Source organism: Dermacentor andersoni, chromosome 11, assembly GCF_023375885.2.
Source record: "Dermacentor andersoni chromosome 11, qqDerAnde1_hic_scaffold, whole genome shotgun sequence".
Classification (NCBI taxonomy): Eukaryota; Metazoa; Arthropoda; class Arachnida; order Ixodida; family Ixodidae; genus Dermacentor; species Dermacentor andersoni.
Window position 1 is genome coordinate 114,653,186 of NC_092824.1, and position 20,736 is coordinate 114,673,921.

Here is a 20,736-nt window from a genome sequence, read left to right on the forward strand (position 1 = left end):
GCGTCCCGAAGCGACCAGACTTTGCTCTCTGAACGAAGTTTGCCTCGCGACAGAGCTTCCACGCTCGTTCCGACCATAGAGTCGCCTTCGACAGCGCTTGGACAGATCGAAAGACTTCCTTTGTTGGCGTCTTCTCCGAGAACTCAGGATTCGAGAAAGGGCGATGACGACAGAGTGTCTTCATTGATTATGAATCATGTTTCTACCAGAGACTCCGCTCCTCCCCTTTTACCTGACCAGTGGTCCAGCAGACGCACATCGAGGAGCTCGTTGCCGACGCTCGACAAGGCGCGCACTGGCCAAGAATCGCCGGCAGTTCCACCGATGCGCACTGCGCCCGAGATTTCTGAGTCGTACGCTCGCGAGAAAATGCCGGCGACGCCGCGAAGGAAGGGGAGCGAGGGAGGAGTACGCAAGAGGTCACTGTCTCGAAGGGGAAGCTTGCGCGAGGGCGCCCTCATGTCGGAATACCAAAACTACAGCCCCGTCATCGTCGGCTGCTCGGCGCTCGTCGTGGCCAGCTTTTGCGTCGTCGTCGTTGTCGTCCTCCTGCTCACGTCGCCGGAAAAGCGCGGCCGCGTCGCCTGCGAGTCGGCAGCCTGCGTCGAACTCAACGACATGCTCAAATCCAGCGTGAACGCGAGCGTGCAGCCGTGTGTCAACTTCTACAAGTACGTGTGCGGTCCGCCGTTTGCGGGTGACCACACCTCGGTGTACCGCCAGCTCGTGGAAAGATTCGGCCGCGCCCTGATTTCCTTCGCCAACGACGACTTCGTGGTCTCCGCCATCGGTCAGACTCCGGTCCAGAAGGTGGCGCTCTTTCTGCGGACCTGCTTGCTTGCGAACACGTACGACAAGCAGACTGAGCTGGCCGAGTTTAGGGGGAAGCTTATGGAGGTCGGTGTCGTGTGGCCTAACTTTTCCCAGGCGCCCAACGTTATAGGTACGGCGGCCAAGGTGTACGCGACGTTCCGAGTGGCTCCCTTGCTTGACATAGAGAGGAGCCGCGACGACGAAGAAGGCGATCCGTACGCGAGCGTTGGGCCTGGCACCGTCCTTCCCACTTGGAAAGAAAAGAGAGACAGGATGCGGCTCTCCGGAACTTATGAAGTGTTCTACGCGGACACCGTCGCGATGTACGCGGGACAGAGCAACAGGCCGAGTGGCTCGGAGTTCAAGAAGTTCGAGGACGTGGAGAGCGTAGTGCTGGAAAAGCTCGTTTACTACGGTAGAAGCCGCGCAGACTACGTGCACCATCTGCACACCGTGAGCTCGCTCCAGACTTCCACGCCGAATGTGAAAGCCGGGGTGTGGCAGGCTCTGGTCACCAATGACTTAGGACTTGCAACATCGGCAGAAGTTAGAGTTCGCAATCCGGAGTATCTGAAGCGTTTCGACGACGTCCTCGGGGAAGTAGCAGAGCAAGATCTGCACTTTTACCTCGATTGGTGCGTGTTGCAAGCGATGGGTCGGTTCATAAGCGCGTCACTCTCGAACCTGTGGTACACCGGGTCGGCGTCAGCGCGTGACCCGACGGCTAGCGGAGACCCGTCTTTCAGCACGCCCAGCGCGGCCGACTGCTTGCAGCTGACGGAGTCCCTGCTCGGCTGGTCGCTGTTCCAGCACTTCGCGGTGGCCAAGGTCAACCAGAGCGTCATGAACAGCGTGAAAGTTATGGCGGACATAATCGGCACAGGTCTCGTCAGGCGACTAGAAGTTGCACCCTGGCTCAGCCAAATGGATCCTCCGCACTCAGTCGAGGTCTTCGTAACCAAGGCTGACTTCGAAGACGTGCTCTATCAGAGTTCGCGGTTTTCGGTGCCGGGCGCTCTGGCCGCTGCGTTGGCTAACGTGAGCGACATGCACCCTTCGTCGTTCTTCACCAACTGGGTGAACACCGCCGCGACGACGGCCCAGCTTCCGAAAAGAACTTGGGACCAGGTAGGTGCCGCCTGTCGTAGACGTCGTAGCTCACGTCCGGTGTGCCGTTTGCGTATACCTGTTGCAAAAGCTGGAGGGGGGGGGGGCGAAAGGGGTCATGCTCACCTCGAACTTCCTGCCATGTGACAGCGCTAAGGTTGCCGGTACTTATAGTGTAATATCGACGTATAGAGATATACTGAGACACGTTATATATAGATCTCTTATAGGCGCTAATAACACTATTGAGTGGTCAACGGAGACCCGATGCACTGCGATATTTTCGGTCGGATCGTAAGCAATTTGGCTTGAGAACTTTTGCTACAGATAGTACCTTCGCAATGCTCTCATGATACTGATCCCGGTACGAGCAACTTAAATTGCATTTCAACGTTTCTAGAACAAATGAACAAAAAAAAAAAAAATCGGCGTGTCGCCCGAAGGGCGAACCTGTATCGTTACAGCGATAGCGAGGCATTAGAATATTATGCGAAGTAAGACTCGTATTTTTATGGCCAGTATAAACTGGTTGTGTTGCGCCGTATAGACGTGGTGTTACGCCGCCCAAAGACACATGTACAGCGCTCAGTCGTGACCTCCGAGCACTCGCGGTCACAACGCTGGTGCGACGAGCATCGCCGGTAACGTCCCGAAGCGAATGTTCCGTGCTTCCGTTCCTTTTACTGTTTCACTGCTCCTATTTCCGTGTCCTTTGAATCCCCCTCCCTTCTCCACTGCTGGCCGCCGTTCAGGTTTCAGCCGATAGCTACTGCGGCCAGTGACAATTTTAACGTTACGGGCCCCGCGTCGCATAAAATCCGGTGTCGCCATCTTGCGTCGCACCTTTATTAAGGAAAAAGCATTCCTAACCACAACCATGCAGGCACTGCGCGTGGCGCAGAGGCGTTACTGAACTAATGGAATTCCTCAAATTAAGAGGCATCAGAGAAATCGTAAAGTACAACTTAAACACAACCTACAGATAGCGTTGGATTGTAATTTGAATATACCAGAAAACATAATTCTGTTACGCGGAAACTCAAACATATAAACCCCTTTCCCAGCGTTTCCATTCATAGAGCGGCATGCTGCGTTCGGTTCCTTGCAACACCATCCAGATGGCGCTCGCCTCCGCGCATCCGCGGCCCACGCAAGAGGCCGCGTTGCCTTCGTGCGTAGCGTTCGCCGCCAGCGTTTCCCGGTAAACATTATGGATACATACGCTGCAGTTGCCGAGAAGCGTGGAAAGCAGTCAGGGATCTTTGAGTGCTATCACGTCCCGCTTTCTGTGGCTATGAAGGAAAATCTACGGAGGCAAAGCGCACAGAAGTGAGAGCGCTTCTGAAAAGAGTGCCGCGTTTTGATCCACGTTAGTTTAGGCTGGGGAAGAGCAAACATAAACACCTTATTAGCAACAGTTCAATAAGACTGTACGCACCACTGACTGTAAATGTTTACTTATTTTGCGGTTTTTCCCTTCCGCGTCCGGGGAAACACCAAACCGTCGCACGCGAAAGCTGCGCCGATTCAGCTTCTGTTCCGAGCAACCAAAAGCACTGTCAAACGCTGCCGGTCTACTTGGCGCTTTAACACATGTTCAGCAGCCACGCGCCCGTAGCTTTCCCTTCAAAACCACATATAGTTGTCCACGAGTATAGATATTTAGAATAAACAACCAATTACTACTACTACTACTACCTGCGAAACTTGTCAGAGGAAGTGACCTTAAGCACGGCGCGTGGGAAGACCACGCGGATCGAGGCACCATGCCTTTTCGGCTCGTACTCGCTGTCGCCCTCGTGCCCGCGACAGACCACGTGATCTCAACCATTCGGCGATCCTTCGCGCCCGGGACTGCTGTATGCAGGCCGACGGCGCGAAGGCACCTGAAGTGACCAGCATGATTGCTATCGCAATAAATCGCAAGTCACACTCGTCGTAGTAGCTATATAGCCTGTTGCATGGCGTGGCGTATGTAGGGGTCGCGGGTTCGGTCCCGGCCGCGGATGACCGCATTCTGATGGGGGCGGAATGCAGAAACATTCGTTTCCGTGCATTGGTTGCACGTCAGAGAGCCACAGGTGGTGGAAATTAATCCGGAACACCCCCCCCCCCCCCCCCCCCCCGTGCCTCAAATCAGATCGTGGTTTTGGCACGTGAGAACCCAGCTTTTTCTTTTTCTTTATATAAGCAAGTCAACGCACAAGTACGTTTCGCAGGTTTCAACCAGCTACATCGCGGACATAAGAAACAACGACCACTTCGTCGCCTTCGACTCGGCAAGACAGTCCGTACGCCTCCCTCCTTACTTCGCCATGGTGCCCGTGTTCCACCGGGACGTCACCGACAGCGCCAACTACGGCGGCCTGGGCGCGATCCTTGGAGCCGCGTCCATTCACCTTCTCGTGTCAAGGCTGTCGCGCAACGAATCACTAGCTCCGCTGCTCGCCGAAGCTGGCCGGAGACTGGACTGCTACGCCAAACCGGCGGCGGAAAACGCGACTGCGTTTCCTCGCGAACGCGTGTACCTCGCCGCCTCGCTGCCTGCAGTCTGGGAAACGTACCAGAACCGCAAGCTCCTCGGCGTAGGCGATCATCGAAGGCTGAGGGACTTCTCGAGCGAGAAGTCCTTCTTCGTGACGATGTGCTATTTGCTCTGCGACGGCCGAGACAACCCGGAAGCTGCTGAGTTTGCCTGCAACGCGGCCGTCAAGAACATCAAGGCTTTCAGTGTCGCCTACCACTGCGAGAAGGAGACACCCATGCACCCGAGGCAGAAGTGCCGGCTGTTCGAATAGATGGAACCGGTGGCGAGTTTATCAGGCTGCATACTGTATATCAGCGGGATTAGCGGCGGAATCGAACGACAGCACATTTTACGTATTGATTCTGAGCATCTGTTATATGTACCATCTATATCTATATATATCTATACATATACATCTATACATATACATCTATATATATGCACGTATATCTCGGGAGGGAGACGGAAATAGCGGAGAATTGACGAACTGCACACACTTTAACCTTTGGGTTTCAGACACTCTGTTGCTATAGGGCATAATTGTGGAACAGCGTGAGTTTGGATAAGTGCATATTTTACCTTCGCTCGTCTTTGACAATGCAAACTTTGGCTGCCGGCTGACTTATTATGAATGATACTATATAGGGGAGTGGTGATTTAACAATAAATAAAATGCTTCCGTCTGCCTCGCAGCCCCCTCTGCCAACTCAGTGAGATTGATTGATTGATTGATTGGTTGATTGATTGATTGATTGATTGAGACAATGGTTTACCTCTTTTTATAGCCTCGTCCTCTTGGGGACGGGGCAAGAGGAACTATTGTCGAAGTTTGTTCGGAAACATTTTTTTTAATGCAACGAGCATTATTTGGTAACTTCACGCACTTTCAGGGAACTGTCTTTCTATCTAACCGTCTTCCTGCCAACCTGAGTCACTGGTAGTCCGTGGTCTGTTGCATCAGGCTGCTGTGCTGAGTTCGAAACCAACCGTTGGACCGAATTGGGTTACTGCGTGTGCGACACTGTGCACCCAGGTAGCACACACAGCAGGCACGTACCCAGGATATTTTTTCGGGGGTGGGGGGGGGGCACCACCTCCACCATCATCATCATCGTCATCATCATCAATCTGTTTTATGTCCACTGCAGGACGAAGGCCTCTCCCTGCGATCTCCAATTACCCCTGTCCTGCGCCAACCGATTCTAACTAGCGCCCGCGAATTTCCTAATTTCATCGCTCCACCTAGTGTTTTGTCGTCCTTGATTGCATTTCCCTTCTGTTGGTACCCATTCTGTAACCCTATTGGTCCAAGGATTATCTAACCGGCGCATTACATGACCTGCCCAGCTACATTTTTTTCCTCTTGGTGTCAATTAGAATATCGTCTATACCCGTTCGCTCTCTGATCCAAACCGCTTTCTCTCTTAACGTTATGCCTAGCAATCTTCGTTCGATCGCTCTTTGCGCGGTCCTTAACTTGCTCTCAAGTCTCTGCCCCATATGTCAGCACTGGCAAAATGCACTGATTGCACACCTTACTTTTGAATAACAATGGTAAGCTTCCAGTCAGGAGCTGGCAATGTCTGCCGTATGCGATCCAACCTATTTTTATTCTTCTGTGAATTTTCTTCTCATGATCAGGGTTCCCTGTGATTAATTGACCTAGGTAAACGTACTCCTTCACAGTATAGCTCTAGTGGCCGACTGGCGATCCTGATCTCTTGTTCCTTTGCCCGGCTATTTATCATTATCTTCATCTTCTGCATATTAATATTCAACCCCACGCTTACACTCTCTCTGTTGAGGTCTCCAATCATTTGTTGTAACTCGTCTGCATTGTTGTTGAATAGAATAATGTCATCGGCAAACCGAAGGTTGCTGAGATATTTGCCGTCGATCTTTACTCCTAAGCCTTCCCAGTTTAATAGCTTGAATTCTTCTAAGCACGCAGTGAATAGCTTTGGAGAAATTGTGTCTCCCTGTCTGACCCCTTTCTCTATAGGTATCTCTCTGCTTTTCTTGTGTAGAATTAAGGTAGCTGTAGAACCTCTGTAGATATTCTTACGCGAAGGACGAGTCAGTAAGACAAGAAACTATTTGCAGATTATATTTACAACGGCGGTTGCAGCGCTGACCGGCTAGATTCACAGCGCGAGCCCAGTTCGTTCTTCCTCCTCTTTTCTGGAGTGATGGTGCCTACGCGCCTCGTTCAAACAAAGGAATACCACACGCATGTAGCAATATTTTCCAAGCTTTTTACGTAAGCCTTCTGTACTCCTTGATTACGTAGTGCCTCTATGATTGCTGGTATCTCTACTGAATCAAATGCCTTTTTGTAATCTAAATAAGCCACATAGAGAGGCTTATTGTACTCTGCAGATTTCGCGATAACCTGATTGAGGACATGGATGTGATCCATTGTAAAGTATCTCTTCCTGAAGCCAGCCTGTTCCCTTGGTTGACAAAATCCAGTGTTGCCCTTATTCTATTGGAGATTATTTTGGTAAATATTTTATATAATACTGGGAGCAAGCTAATGGTCCCATAATTTTTCAATTCTTTAACGTCTCCTTTTTTTGTGGATTAGTATAATGTCTGCATTCTTCCAGTTTTCTGGGACCCTTGCAGTCGATAGACACTTCGTATAAAGAACCGCCAGTTTTCCAAGCATTATGTCTCCTCCAGCTTTGGTTAAATCGACTGTTATGCCACCTTCTCCTCCCGCTCTTCATCGTTTCATGTCTTGCAGGGCCCTTCTGACCTCATTGCTAGTTATAGGAGAGTTTCTGTATCCTGTTCATTACTATTTCTAAGTGAGGTATCGTGACTCCTCTGGGTACTGTATACAGGTCAGCTTAGAATTTTTTCCGCTGCTTTTACTATATCTTCGAGATTGCTGATGATATTATCCTTCTTATCTTTTAGTGCATACATCATGGTTTGTCCTATGCCAGGTTTCTTTTTTACTGATTTCAGGCTGCGTTCATTTTTTACGGCTTCTTCAGTCTTTCTCATGTTATAGTTTCGAATATCAGTTATTTTCGCCTTGTTGATCAGTTTTGACAGTTCCGCGAATTGCGTAATGCTGTGCGGCCGCCAGTCCCATACAACCGCGTAGAGCGCAGGACTCTGCGATTCTTGACGTACTGCGCTCACCGCGAAAGGTTAGAAAAACACCCACATAAGCACAGCAGAGAAGTGGCTACGTGAGGCGGTTCGACCGATAACTGTAGAAGCGTCATTCAAAACAAGTAATTGTTCTCCACTTCCGGCGGCGTTTTCTCTACTTCCTTTTTAAATAAAAAAGATGTTGATCCATAAATATTCTCATAAACAACGGTTAACTTTTGATTATTCGCTTTTGCTTGCAGTTTGGTTGTTGCCTTGGCTCTCTCCCTTAGTAGATCGCTTAATTTCTCAACTCCTTGCGATTTTTGTTTCCGGTTGCCAATTTTGCACGAAAAGTGCTGTACAATTAGGGAAAAACAGACGAGGTAACGGGCGACAGTCATCTTGCTTATGGGTTTAAGGGTTATTGCAGGGTTTCATGATGGACGCTCTTTCACATTATTTTATTTCCCACCTTATCTAACCCATATCACGTGTATATGGTTCCGGGCATCTGCCAGCGTAATAGTAATAAAATAATACAAGAAGAAGTGAAGCGCTCAAGACGATCACGTCTCTGTAGCGAACTTTCGCAGCTTTCTACTTTCTTCGAATATCGTGGGAAGTAAAATGTTCTCTTGGAAGTTGCATCGTTACGGGCAACGATGAAAAATTGGTTCCCTAATAAAACCAAAGGCGGCTGGTTTTCAGAATGCCAACAGGGACTTGACCGATAGATGGCCTTGCCCGCACTATGTGCCATGGCTTTCGATATTACTCTATATGAAATGAGATCTTGAAAATGTAGCCCGAAGGGCCCTGTTTGCGGAGAAATTAGCTTTTGCGTTTCCCCTTTCTGCTTCCGATTCAGTTTCAAATGTAAGTTCATTGTGGCTTGAAACATTTTAGCAACGGTCATCTGTAGGAAGCCACTCATTGATCCCCTCATAGGCTCGGGCCGTGCAAGACGTATAACATCGTCAAACTCTATTGTTAAATGGGACCCACGGAAGGAAACGTACGTCCTTGAGGTATACAGAGTTGAGTACTCAACGAACATTCGGCATGGAATATCGAATGGAATTCCGGATACCTTTGTTTATGTTTTGGCTTCTTTGTCGCCACTGTTCTTCCCAAATCTCTGTGTATGTCCATATGACTACAAAGACGATGTCTCATCTAAGGGGCAAGATCTTCATCGAGCCGTTCCGCAGTCCTTTAGCCGATGCACCCAACCTTCTCTATTCATTCCGCGGGGAAATGTTAAGAAATTTATTGGCCATTTCTCGCCCTCCTTCTCCTTCTACCACCTTTCTGTCTTTGAATGAACCCTTTTCCTGCGCCAGAGTAGCATGTAGGCGCTTAAATGTACGCCGGCATAATTGTCTACATATCGTCAAAGAGCTGTAGCTCTCTCTCTCTCTCTCTCGTTGTCATTTCTGTGCGCGGTCTTGGTTTCTGACCTTGTTATTTTCACTTTATTACGTGCGTTGTTTTCATTCTCAATTATCTCCATATATAGAAAGCAGCTAGCCTTCCACGTCGCATGGCCGAAATCAACTTTCATTAAAAATCTCGTATCATCGTTGGTCTCTGAATCAAATTCATCGGAAGGACTGAATCCAGCACACTGACACTGACTAGTCGAAAAGTGGTAAGGTGAGGTAAAACGTAGTAGGGTCTTGGGCAAGGAAAGTTCCAGAGAAAAGAATAATACAAGGTCCTAAACGGAAATGAATAATCGGAGCTTGCAGGAGAGCTGAGACCTACGCAGTTTGACGACGGGTGCTCTCTGAAGCTCGCGGAACATTTAATCCACAATTGTTGTCGGAGGCCATTGTCTAATGTCGTTGCCGCGTCAAGCTGGCGTAACCGGGAGTTCTTGAGTTTATACTTTCTTGACCACTGCTGCCGATAGCATTCTGAATGTAAAAGAAAGCAAAACGAACCCTACTTTTCCAGTGGGTAAATTGCAGATCTTAAAGCCGCATTGCACTTACCAGAAGACACAAGATGACAGCATTGTAGGTTAAAAAAAAATGGCCTCCGAAATCATGACGCACACGACGAAACTCCGCTACTTGGAAGCATTTAAAACCGTTGCAACACTTCGTCGCCACGCCGAGTCGTACGTGTAATCAATTTCCCTTACCTCATAGGTTGTATTCTTATTTCAAGCCAGCAAACATACCAAAGGAGTTGCTGAAAATCGCTGAAACACTGACGTGTTATAAAAGCTGCATGCCTACGTTCTAGTACCACGAAAGGCAACTAAATGCTAGAACTTAAGTACCACGGGATATGGACACGCAGTACACCATTATGGCGAACGGAATATGGCAAGTCTTTGTGCAAATTTCATTTCGTTAATTTGGTTATTTCCTTGCCAAATCGAGAGAAAGCTGGGGAGTCAAAGGAAAAGGCCTTACAGAGGTCTTAACACCCTTGTCAACAGTTAGTAAGCACTCAGATATATGCAAAATAATATGGGTAATAAGAACAGTAGAAAAACAGTTTAATGGATTGCAGAGCACCTAATCTCGCGTACAAACACACATACAGATACGCTGTATTGTATTGCATAGACAACCTGGGACAACAGAAATGAAGAAGCAAGATCACAACTGTCGCTAAAAAGCTTATCAAGATGACGCGAAGCGCGCAAGTTAATATCGCTATCGTGCAGCCGTCGGTACCTCAGTCACCTACAAAATCTAGAATAACACTGCTGCTTCAACTACCAAGAAATAACAGAGGTTGTGCTTCGCGCTCGCCAATCACCAGCAGGCTAAAAACTGTTGCGCAATTCGTAGAAAATTTCAGGTGAGTACTGCTTGTCGGAAATTTACGCGCGCAGCAAAAATGAACTAAGGCGACGGGATGAAAACCAAAGCAAGCGGCCACACCGTCGCGCACACTATGAGCGTCGCCATATCGAACATATGACAAAAGTGCAATTAAGAGTTGTTTTCTAGTGCGTACTCCCGGTTATGCTTTTTAACATTGCAAACACAGGAGCTTTCCTCGGAATCGCACTTTCTAGGAGGAACACAGCGACTAGTGACGCATTAAGTGCAGGTAACTGGACAGGCCATTCGAAACGGAAACGACTAGGCGTCTTCAGGGAGGGTTACTACATCTCTTTCGTTTATTTTCATTCAAAAAACAACACCGATGTAGTGCAAGCATTCACCTGTCAAACAGCGCTCAATGTCACCATCAAACATGTACTTCTGCGTCTTCACGCCAAAATCACCTTTTCCCGCCCAAACGAAAACGCGCGGAGTCTTCTTTTTCCCGCTAAAACCGACAAAGCTGGCGCGGTCAACGAGTTCAAGGACACGCGTAACACAGCCGCAAGCAGTGCCTTCCTATATCGTGTCTTCGTCGGACTAGCGAACCGGCAGATCTCGTGGTCCAATTTAACCAATAAGACAACACCTGCACACGGCACTAAGAGCCAGGCCGACGACCTCGCGCGCACCCAGTGCTCGCAGTAGCGGCGGAGACGGCGGGCTTGGTGGTTGTCACCCACCCCCCCCTTCCCTCCTTGTGTGACTATGGTCTCCTTGGGGGAAGCGTAACGTATTTCCTGCGCAACTGTCGCGTCATGTTCTGTGATCGCGCACCGGTTGGATATTTCGACAAAACAAGCTGTTTTTTGTTCTTCGGTAGCTTACAAGTCGATGTGCCTCAAGTCTCTGGGTTCCTTGAGGTGTTCGTCGATGAAACTGGGGGTATGTTGTGCGGACAGTTGGGACGGCTGCCCGGGGAAAACAAGGAACACGGTTTGCCTCTACTAACCTTGAGAACACCAGGACTTCTAAATGTGAGTACATATGAAACTAATATGTACATTGCTCTATTTATTGCCTCTCCGAGTTTCATTATAAAAAGCATAATGTTGAGTGCATAAAAAAAAAAAAAAGTTGCGGTTTCGTCATTTCTCTGAATTCGCGCCCACTTCGTGCTTCTTGTATGCATGAAACGGGTATTGTAGCGGTTTTCATGATTATGCACGGCCTCGGCGAACATAAAGAATAAGATCGTGTTCATATGATAAACTGACGCTTGACGCCGTAGCCATTACGCCCGCGAACTCGAGCGTGAAGCGGGAAGGGATGAGACAGGAGCTTCGAAATCGCCCTCCCCGCCGCCATTTCTTGCCGGTTTCTAGTAGAGGGAGGTAGCCATATTGTGGTCTGCTGCCAAAGGATGTTTTGGAGCAGCTGTTCAACCTTCCCGCCTTTTTTAAAATATTTATTTTGGCCTTGTTGAGAGCAGCATTCCGGGCAAGTTGGTAATCCATTGCTTAAATGATATTGCGCGACATAAAAAACGACACGGACGTGAGAGAAGACGACACAATAGACGACATGTCGCGCAATATCATTTAAGCAATGGCCTTGTTAAGTGACGGCTATTTATTTATTTATTTATTTATGTATATTTATTTATTTATTTTGTTTATTTATTTGATGTGCGCCAGAAGTGGAGGCAATACCGTAAGGGTGAGCTCGTTTGCGTTTTACAATAATTTTACAACCGTGCGCTGCCTTCTGCGTTTATACTCTAGTCACCTGTCACTCGCTATATTTTGCCGAAATTTGCTGACGTCTCATGTACATACGTTGCGCTTGACTATTTCAGCAATAGCTGCGATATTGGTCAGACGTAGCTTAGATTCTGGGTCTGTATAGCGTATGCTGTACGTAACATGGCCATTTTACAGGTTTTACTTTCCTTACACTACGTAGAAGTTTAAGCCATACCAGCTCACTTCATTTTGGAATTGCACTGCGAGGGCATGCTGGCTCGGGAGAAAGGCTGTGTTAGTGAACGGCTATTTTGATAAGTTTACTGACTTGAAAAAAAAAAAAAAAACGTAATCGTGCAGCCTCTCCGCGCAAGCAGAGACGCTGATATCTTACTCAATTTTCATTAAACGTTGATTAGCCTATTGGTATATTGTCTTTGGCGACTGGGGGCTTCTTCCCTCAGTGCTTTAATTTGAGGGCACGGCCGCACTAACAGCTCTGATAGATTTTGGGTTGTGATTCTGCGAAGCATTTGCCGCGGTATGGCCAGAGTCCTTTCCGTGTTGTCACGAAAATCCGCCGTCACGCTATGGGAGGGGTGCATGCGCTGTTCAAAACTGCCTCGATGCGGCGCCACTGTGCTTCAGGGGGCATCCATGGGGCATCGTTCGCGTACCGAAACGCTTGCGCGGTGCGAGTGTTCTGTGGCCGAGCGACGGGCTTCTGATTGGTGTGGTGCGTTCTGTGCACGTGCTGCGCTGCTGTTTGTCGCGTTCTGGACTGTTTAGCTGGAGTGGCGGGGTGGAACGAAGATGCCGAACATGTGTTGCGTGCCGGGGTGCCATTCCGGCTGCAAGGAAACGACCGAAAGGGTGTCGTTGTTTTGTTTACCGAGTGACAAGGAGCAGCGCGAGAAACGGACGCGGGCGGCAGAGTGGTGTTTTAACTTTGAATGCAAATATACGCGTTTGTGTGCGATACACTTCAACGTCTCGGACATCATCGCTGCCTACAATTTCGATATAAATTGCGACGCCGTGTCCCTGGAGCGTGAAAAGCCGACGCCTAACGCCGTCACAGGGATTTTTGAAGGCCTTCCAGCGTATGTCACGAAACCCAAACTTCAGTCCCTCTCATCGACAGTTCGACAGCCTTGCAAACGACCACGTGAGTCGTCGGGTACGATTGAAGAGAACCAATTTTTTTATTTAAAAAAAATGTCTGAGTAATAAAAAACTGTGGTATTGGTGCTATGGCTACTTGTGCTCGTTTAAGAGTTGATTTGCCATGTGTTAAGAAATGCTTATGCTTTACGCTTTCTTCTCTATAGAAACATTCGATTATGCATTCTGTATTTATTGCCGTTCGTTTGCTGCTGTCTCATTCGCACCAGTGCATATATCTCCCATGTTTTGATGTTCTTTCTTTATGCTTTTTACATCAGTGCTATGCTTTTAACAAACTTCTTGCATTGTGAATGATGGGACATTCGTGACCGGATGCCTCTTTGTGCTGTCTGTATGTCACTCATTTTACATAACAAATAAATGATCGTGGTTGTATGTTTTTGCACCAACACGTTTTATTTCTTTTTCTGACTGAATTGTAAAACAGTATTTTTTATTCATTTTTCGACCATGACAAAAGTATGAGCACCGATGATTAAAATATTTTAACTTTTTGCAAATAGTTGCGCACTAAGAACCAAAATATCTAGTCTCGTCATTTCAGCATCGAAACCACGAGCAACGCGAATAAGTGCTGGTCTTACTGACGCTTCTAAATGACTTCTTGCTAAGACACTTGCCTAAATACAGTGCAGCTTCAACTAGGCAGGTCCTAACACTTCACGTTCGCCGTAATCCATGTACTAAAAGCCGCACCAAAGGCATTTAGTTGTAAGGTTTGTCTTACATTTATCCTACCTAAATCTCGTTCAGAAATGGCCTCGTTTTGCCGAGAAACCTGAAGTGCCCGGAGCAGCTCAGTTTCCGTTTCTTTGTCATCAAACCAATTATTATGGAAGGAACCCTTGCAATAACGGTTTTATTGCTTTGATCTGATATAATACTGCTCACGGTTTAACAGAAGGAGAACAGCTTCGCACGGCGAACAACGTGGCGATATATAGGCGCAACCGAGAGTTCGCGCTTACTTACTATACGGACGGTGGGGGTGGTAATAGACTTTGTCGAAAGGGGGAAGGTGGCTGAGGGATCTGGCTCAAGTAAGGCTTTGGGCCTGCTTGGCCTTCTCCGCCCAGTCCGCCAGTTGTTGCGTTCTCCAGGGTAGTGTACCCCACCGCTGCCGACCAGTTGTTGCGACGGCTGGTTCTTCAAACTCGACCGGCGTTACTATTGGGTAGCGTGGCGTTGTCGGCAGGCTGTAGACGTCCGGTAGACCATGGTGATCAGGCAGGGACGAGACGACTTCTCGTGCGAAACTTGCACGGTTTATTCAATGGGTGGTGAAAGCTAAAAAGAAGAGATTAAAGTGAAAAAGTACATTGCGGGGCCCTATAAACAGGCCCATTAAAATCGTTGGCGGGATCTTGCTCAAGTGAACGTCACGTGACATGCAGTGAGTCCCACTGTGCGTGGCGGCGGCACCCACTTTCCCAGGACGGTTTTTTCCCCAGCTTGCCTCCGCTGGTGGCAACCCGCGGGTCCTGGGGATCGTAGGCAGCTGATCCCTTCTCTTTCGCGCGTCGTTGGTTCGCGTAAAGGGCGTCTGGTTGTGGATGGGCGGCTGATCCATTCTCCCAGTTTACGTCTTCACAAGCGTGCCTCCGCTGGCAGCAGCCCTGGGGTCCTGTCTGGTTCATGGAAAGCGTTCTCCCCTAAAGTTTGACAGTTCGCGGAAAGCGTTCTCCCCTAGAGTTTGACAGTTCGCGGAGAGGGTTTTCGCGCACACACACAAAAGGGGCCTGTGAACACTGTGGGGCGTCCGCCAGACCAGCATCCACTTGATACAACCATAGCAAATTAGGAATCCATTCTTCGTTTCGCTTAGGCATGCACACACACGAAGGGGCCTGTAAGTACTGCGGTGCACCTGCCAGACCGGTAACAGCTCGAGACAACCACAGCAAGTTAGGAGTACACCGTCCGTTTCGATGAGGCATGGTGGTTGAGCATCATTTTTGCCCAGGGTGTTACACGCCAATCGTAACGGCATCTCCGGCGGGGGAGGAAGATCGCGACGCGTTGGGGCCAGTCACTGGGCGAGGGATCGGCGTTTCAGCAGCATAATTTCCCTCAGGGGTGACGAACCCTTGGTTCTTAGCTGGTAGATTCCTTAGCGTCGTTCAGCAGTCCTTGTGGTGCTCTTGTGCCTTTTCTCCCTAGTCCGGTCCGGTGAACTGGACTTGCAAACCGGTCTCGCAACGTTTGGTCTCCTGTTCGGGCAAGCAATCACCCCAGAGAAGTGCCGGACCCACAACCACAAAGCGGCGAGCACAACGCCACCCTCCCCCAAGATACACGAGGCTTTACAAAAAGAAAGAAAGAAACCGGCTGCTGCTTTCCCATCCCTGTCGCGCGTCCATCCCCCCTGAACTCTAAAAACAGCCATTTCTTGAAAGCGTTAAGACGTGGTTACAAAATCAGCTAACAATTAACTACAACTTCGCGGTAATAAAAAAAGACGCATGAAAAAAAATATACCAATGTAAAAACGCCACAGAAAGCCGAGTGAGCAGGAGGCGTTCGTTACTCTAGGAGCAACGACTCAGACCGTCGGCATTGCCGTTAAGCTTACCCTTCTTGTAGCGAATATCGAAGGTGTACTGTTGAAGAGCCAAGCTCCATCGCAAAAGACGACAGTTTTTCGTAGACATGGACTGCAGCCATGTGAGGGGATAGTGGTCAGTGTCTGCGGTGAACCTTGAACCATCGATATAGCAAGCTAGCTTCTGCACCGCCCACACTGCGCAGGCGCATTCCTTTTCTGATGCACTGTATATATGCTTCCTCACGAACTGAAAGCTTTCTACTGGCGTACAGTACGTACGGAACGTTCATTTCCGTCATCTCTCTTTTGACAAAGCACCACCCCCATACCCCTGTCGCTGGCATCACACTGAAGAATGAATGGCTTAGAGTAGTCGGGCGCGTTCAACACTGGCTGACTCGTTAGTGCTTTCTTCAGAATACTAAAAGCCTTTTCTTTTGCGTCATCCCACTTTACCGATTGAGATTCTGTTTTTCTGGGAGCATCTGTTAAATAACTTGCAAACTCAGAATACCGCGGGATATATCTTTGGTAATAACCTGCCAAACCAAGGCGTCGATGTCCTGATGTCCCGCTTGGTGCGTGGTTGCGGGAAGTTGTCTATTGCGGTCAGTTTAACATAGGAAGGCCGACGATGACCTTGCCCTATTACATGACCTAGATAAGCTACCTCCGCGCGCCCTAATTGGTATTTGGGAGCCTTGACAGTTAAGTTGGTCTCTCGTAGACGACACAACACGGTTTGCAAGTGTTGCAAATGGTCCGCCCATGATGAAGAAAATATTGCTATGTCATTGAGATACGGAAGTGCAAAGTCCTCCATTTCTCGTAGCACCTGGTCCATAAGGCTAGAGAAACAATAGGGAGCATTCCTCAGTCCAAAGCTCAGGACTTTCGGCCGAAAGGTTCCCATCGGGGAAATAAACGCCGCAAGCCTGCTTGCCTTCTCGGTCAACGAAACCTGCCAGTATCCTCTGACTAAATCGAGCGTAGAGATGAAATTAGCACACTGCTCACTCTCTCAAGCCTTTCCTCGATATGCGGTATCGGGTAGGTCTGGTCCTTCGTGATTAAGTTGAGCCTGCGGTAGTCGATACACGGTCGCGGCTCCTTTCCTGGGACCTCAACCAAGATAAGAGGCGAGATATAGTCACTCTCTCCTGGCTCGATTACACCTAGCTCTAACATCTTGTTTATTTCAGCGGCCATGACTTGACGTTGACGAGGTGAAGCGCGGTAAGCTTTCGAACGAACTGGGTCCGATGAGGTTAACTTTATATCGTGAACGATCGCAGTGGTCCTGTCCGGTGTGTCCGAAAAATCTGTCTTTAAATTCAAACACGAATTCCCTAAGTTCGTCCCTTTGATTGGGATTCATCTCCGCCTGTTCTACAAGCTTGTCAATATTCTCGTGAATGTCTTTTGCCCCTTTATTGGTGTTAACTCCGGAAAGTCGACAGGCATCTCCTCAAGTGAGTTAAAAGACATGTTCACAATGGCCTCTCTGTGCCGGTAGGGTTTAAGTAGATTGCTGTGGTACACTTGTGGTGTCCTTCGTTTTCCCGGTACCGTGATTACGTAGTTTGTTTCAGATAACTTCTGAATTACGTCAACCGGTCCTTCCCATTGAACCTGTAGTTTGTTTTTCAATTAGAGTTCCAGGACCATTACCTTTTCCCCAACTTGAAAGTGCCGCGTTCGTGCCATCCTGTCATAGTAATGCTTATCATTGCTTTGTGCCCTATACGCATTTCCTGCCCTGCTAATTCTTGAGAAGTGTGCAGTCGTTCTAACAGCTCTAGCACGTATGTCACAACCGAAGGATCGTCTGCCCGGCCTTCCCAGGCTTCTCGAACAATGCGAAGAGGGGACCGAGGGCAGCGACCGTAAACGAGCTCTGAAAGTGAAAACCCTGTTGACTCGTGCGGTGCAGTTCGAAGCGCGAACATTGCTGCAGGCAAGCAAATCTCCCAATTGGCTTTGTGCTCATAACAAAGGGCTCGCACAAGCCGTTTCATGACTGAGTGGACTTTCTCTACCGCGTTTGAATGCGGGTGGTACACTGAGCTATGAATAATTTTAATACCGCACGTTTCCAGACACGTCGAGGTTAGTGCGCTCGTAAAGCCGGATCCTTGATCTGACAGGATTTCTGCGGGAAACCCTACTTGCGCGAAGATAAACAAAAGCACGTTGACGCTCTCCACCGAGCTTAGTTCTTTGAGAGGCACCGCCTCTAGGAATATTGTTGCGGGGCATAGTACAGTGGAGAATATGCCGATAGCCAGACTGCGTTGCAGGAAGTGGTCCCACTTTGTCTATTATAAGCCTGCGAAACGGCTCCGTGATAATGGGAACAAAGTTTCATTGGCGCTTTAGCCTTATCTCCGGGCTTTCCTATGCGTTGACATGTGTCGCAGCTTCTTACGAATGCTTCCACTTCCCGAAAGCAGCCGGGCCAGTAAAATTCCTGCAGTAAGCGGTCCTTTGTTTTACGAATGCCCAGATGCCCTGTCCAAAAGCCCCCGTGAACCAGGTGCAGGAGCTGCTCACGATAGGGATGCGGCACCACGAGTTGGTCGAATTGTACCCCTTTTCGACTGGTGTACATTCTGTAGAGGACGCCTGCCCTCTTGAGGAACTTTATGTTCTGTTTGGCCACACCTTCTTTCGCGTCTGGCTTTAGGTTACGCAGGGTGGAATCTTTTTCCTGCTCAGCAATTAACGTGGCAGGGCTTACATTCAATAACTTTCTTCTGCATTCTGCTTCTCGAGACATTTCAAGCTCCGGTGCTTTCCTGACCTCTTGATTAGCTAGTGTTCTTTCCGCAATATCCCCTATAGGGCTGTCCTGTTTGGTGCTGGTTGACGAATCCTCGTGTCAGACCAGTTTCCTCCACCACTGGACATTCGTACATGCACTGCCTTGGCCGCGAGCTTCCTTGCCTTGGAACGAGTTAGGGCTTGCAATATTCCCTCACTAAACCAGATTCCCCTGCGTCGCAGCAAATCCTCAGATTTGTTAGAAAACAAATATGGGTACTGTGGCGGGAGATGTACCGAGACGGCGGCTTCAGTGTCCAGTACTCCAAAGGGGCCTTCGATGCGAATCTTTGCCACAGGGAGACAAACACTGGAGGCCTCTACGACTTGTCTTATCCAAGCACATTCTCCCGTGAACTGACCTTCTTTTACGTACGACGGGTGCACCACGTCCATTGTGGCTGCCGAGTCGCGAAGCACCCCAGGCAGCACACCAGCAATGGTCCAACCATGGCCCAATGCTGGCAGAAATTGGTACCAATATTGAACCAACGTTGGCATACTGGCAAAGTGCAACCCAATCCAATGCTGGCCCAGCGTTAAAGCCAAGATTGGACCAATGTTATGCCAACGCAGCAGCCATTGTGCTGCCAGCGTAGGACCAGCGTTAAAGCCAAGATTGGACCAATGTTATGCCAATGCAGCAGCCATCGTGCTACCAGCGTAGGACCAGCGTTAAAGCCAAGATTGGACCAATGTTATGCCAATGCAGCAGCGCTTGTGCTGCCAGCGTAGGACCAGTGTTGAGCCATATCGTTGCCATTATTAATGCCAGCTTTGAGCCAATGCCCTTTGCATGACGAATATTTTAGATACGCTGGCTCTAGATCACGCAGCCAATCTTACCGCAAACCTTTCGGTAGAGGCATTTTTTATAGCAATTGTCCCCATTCCGTCTTCCTCAATAGTAGCTAGGAAAGCTCGACAAAAAGATGTCAAGAAGCAGAAGTCATCTATATTTGCAAATAATAATGAAAGGATACTGAAATTGACTTTTATGACACTTTATTTGCGAATAAATGTTCGCAAACAGGCATTTTCCGTGGACCTGGATGGGTGACGCTCGGTTATCTTCAAACAGTTTATTTACAGGCACTGCTTTCAGGACAGGAATTGGGCAAGGTGCCGAGGACGGCAGGCTGGCCAGGGATTTCAGGGCAGGGAGCTGACGTCGGTAGGCAGGTTGGTCAGTGCTTGGATGACGGCGGGCTGATCAAGCCCCCGAGGACCACGATAACGCGGTGGTTTCGTTGAAACTGCTACCATTTCCCATAGCCACTTCACCATTACTTGGAGATGCTTGCACTGTAAAATAAAAAGAAACATTAACAGAGATGTTGGTATAACAAATGTATGTGGCAGTGTTTTCATTTGAAAAATCGCCATACCGCAACAATATTATGAGTCTGAGCAGAGAGGTCGAAGGGGTGCATCAAGAAACTTTCTTGCAAGATTTGTCAGGTAACAATTTCTAATATATCGACATATATGGCATATTTCGTAGGTGTAACAGAATATTTAGAACAAACATAAAATGCGCAGGATCCGTCCGTCTTGTTTACACCCCACACCTAGTCAGCGTAGCAGTTCATAATTAAGAAATTGCAGCAAAACCTGCTACAGCACAAGAAGCCTAGTTTCAGACTGTCTAGGCAGAATGCAGTCTTCGCGCGAAATTTTTTATGTGAAAACCGAGAAGTTCCTTCAGGAAACACTAGCAAAAGAGGCATTTATTATACGAAAAGAAAGAAATAGTGCCGGCTGGAAATGATGCTTGACCTAGAACAGTGAGAAGAAGCGCGGTTCCTCGGTATCACTAGCTAGCAGGATCAGGCCGTGCGCATGGCTTGATAAAATCATAGTCCTGGAGTTTTGGGTGAACTTCACAGAGATTTACACGTGTTATACTCCGGGCACTATTGAAAGGCTGCGAATAAAAAAGAGCTATGTAATTACAGGCACTCTAGATTAGCCAGGGCTGTTTCAGTAATATATATACCGCCTGGTATTGATTGGGTGATATTGCTCCCTATAAAACTTATACATGCGCAAAACAAATGCACTCACCATTGTAAGATCCACGCTTTT

General features: G+C 48.5%; 1 protein-coding gene across 1 annotated transcript; it reads left to right on the plus strand.

Annotated features, from left to right (window-relative positions):
• Nucleotides 1-459: 459 nt before the first annotated feature.
• On the plus strand, nt 460-4,718 carry LOC126539535 (endothelin-converting enzyme 1-like). Its single transcript, XM_050186412.2, has 2 exons — nt 460-1,941; nt 4,140-4,718. The coding sequence occupies exons 1-2, from the start codon at nt 460-462 to the stop codon at nt 4,716-4,718; spliced, it is 2,061 nt and encodes a 686-aa protein (XP_050042369.2).
• The last annotated feature ends 16,018 nt before the right edge of the window (nt 4,719-20,736 follow it).

Coding starts and splice junctions, on each gene's coding strand:
- LOC126539535 (XM_050186412.2), top strand. CDS start 460: ATGTCGGAATACCAAAACTACAGCCCCGTCATCGTCGGCTGCTCGGCG. Junction 1,942..4,139: donor CGAAAAGAACTTGGGACCAG/GTAGGTGCCGCC, acceptor TACGTTTCGCAG/GTTTCAACCAGCTACATCGC.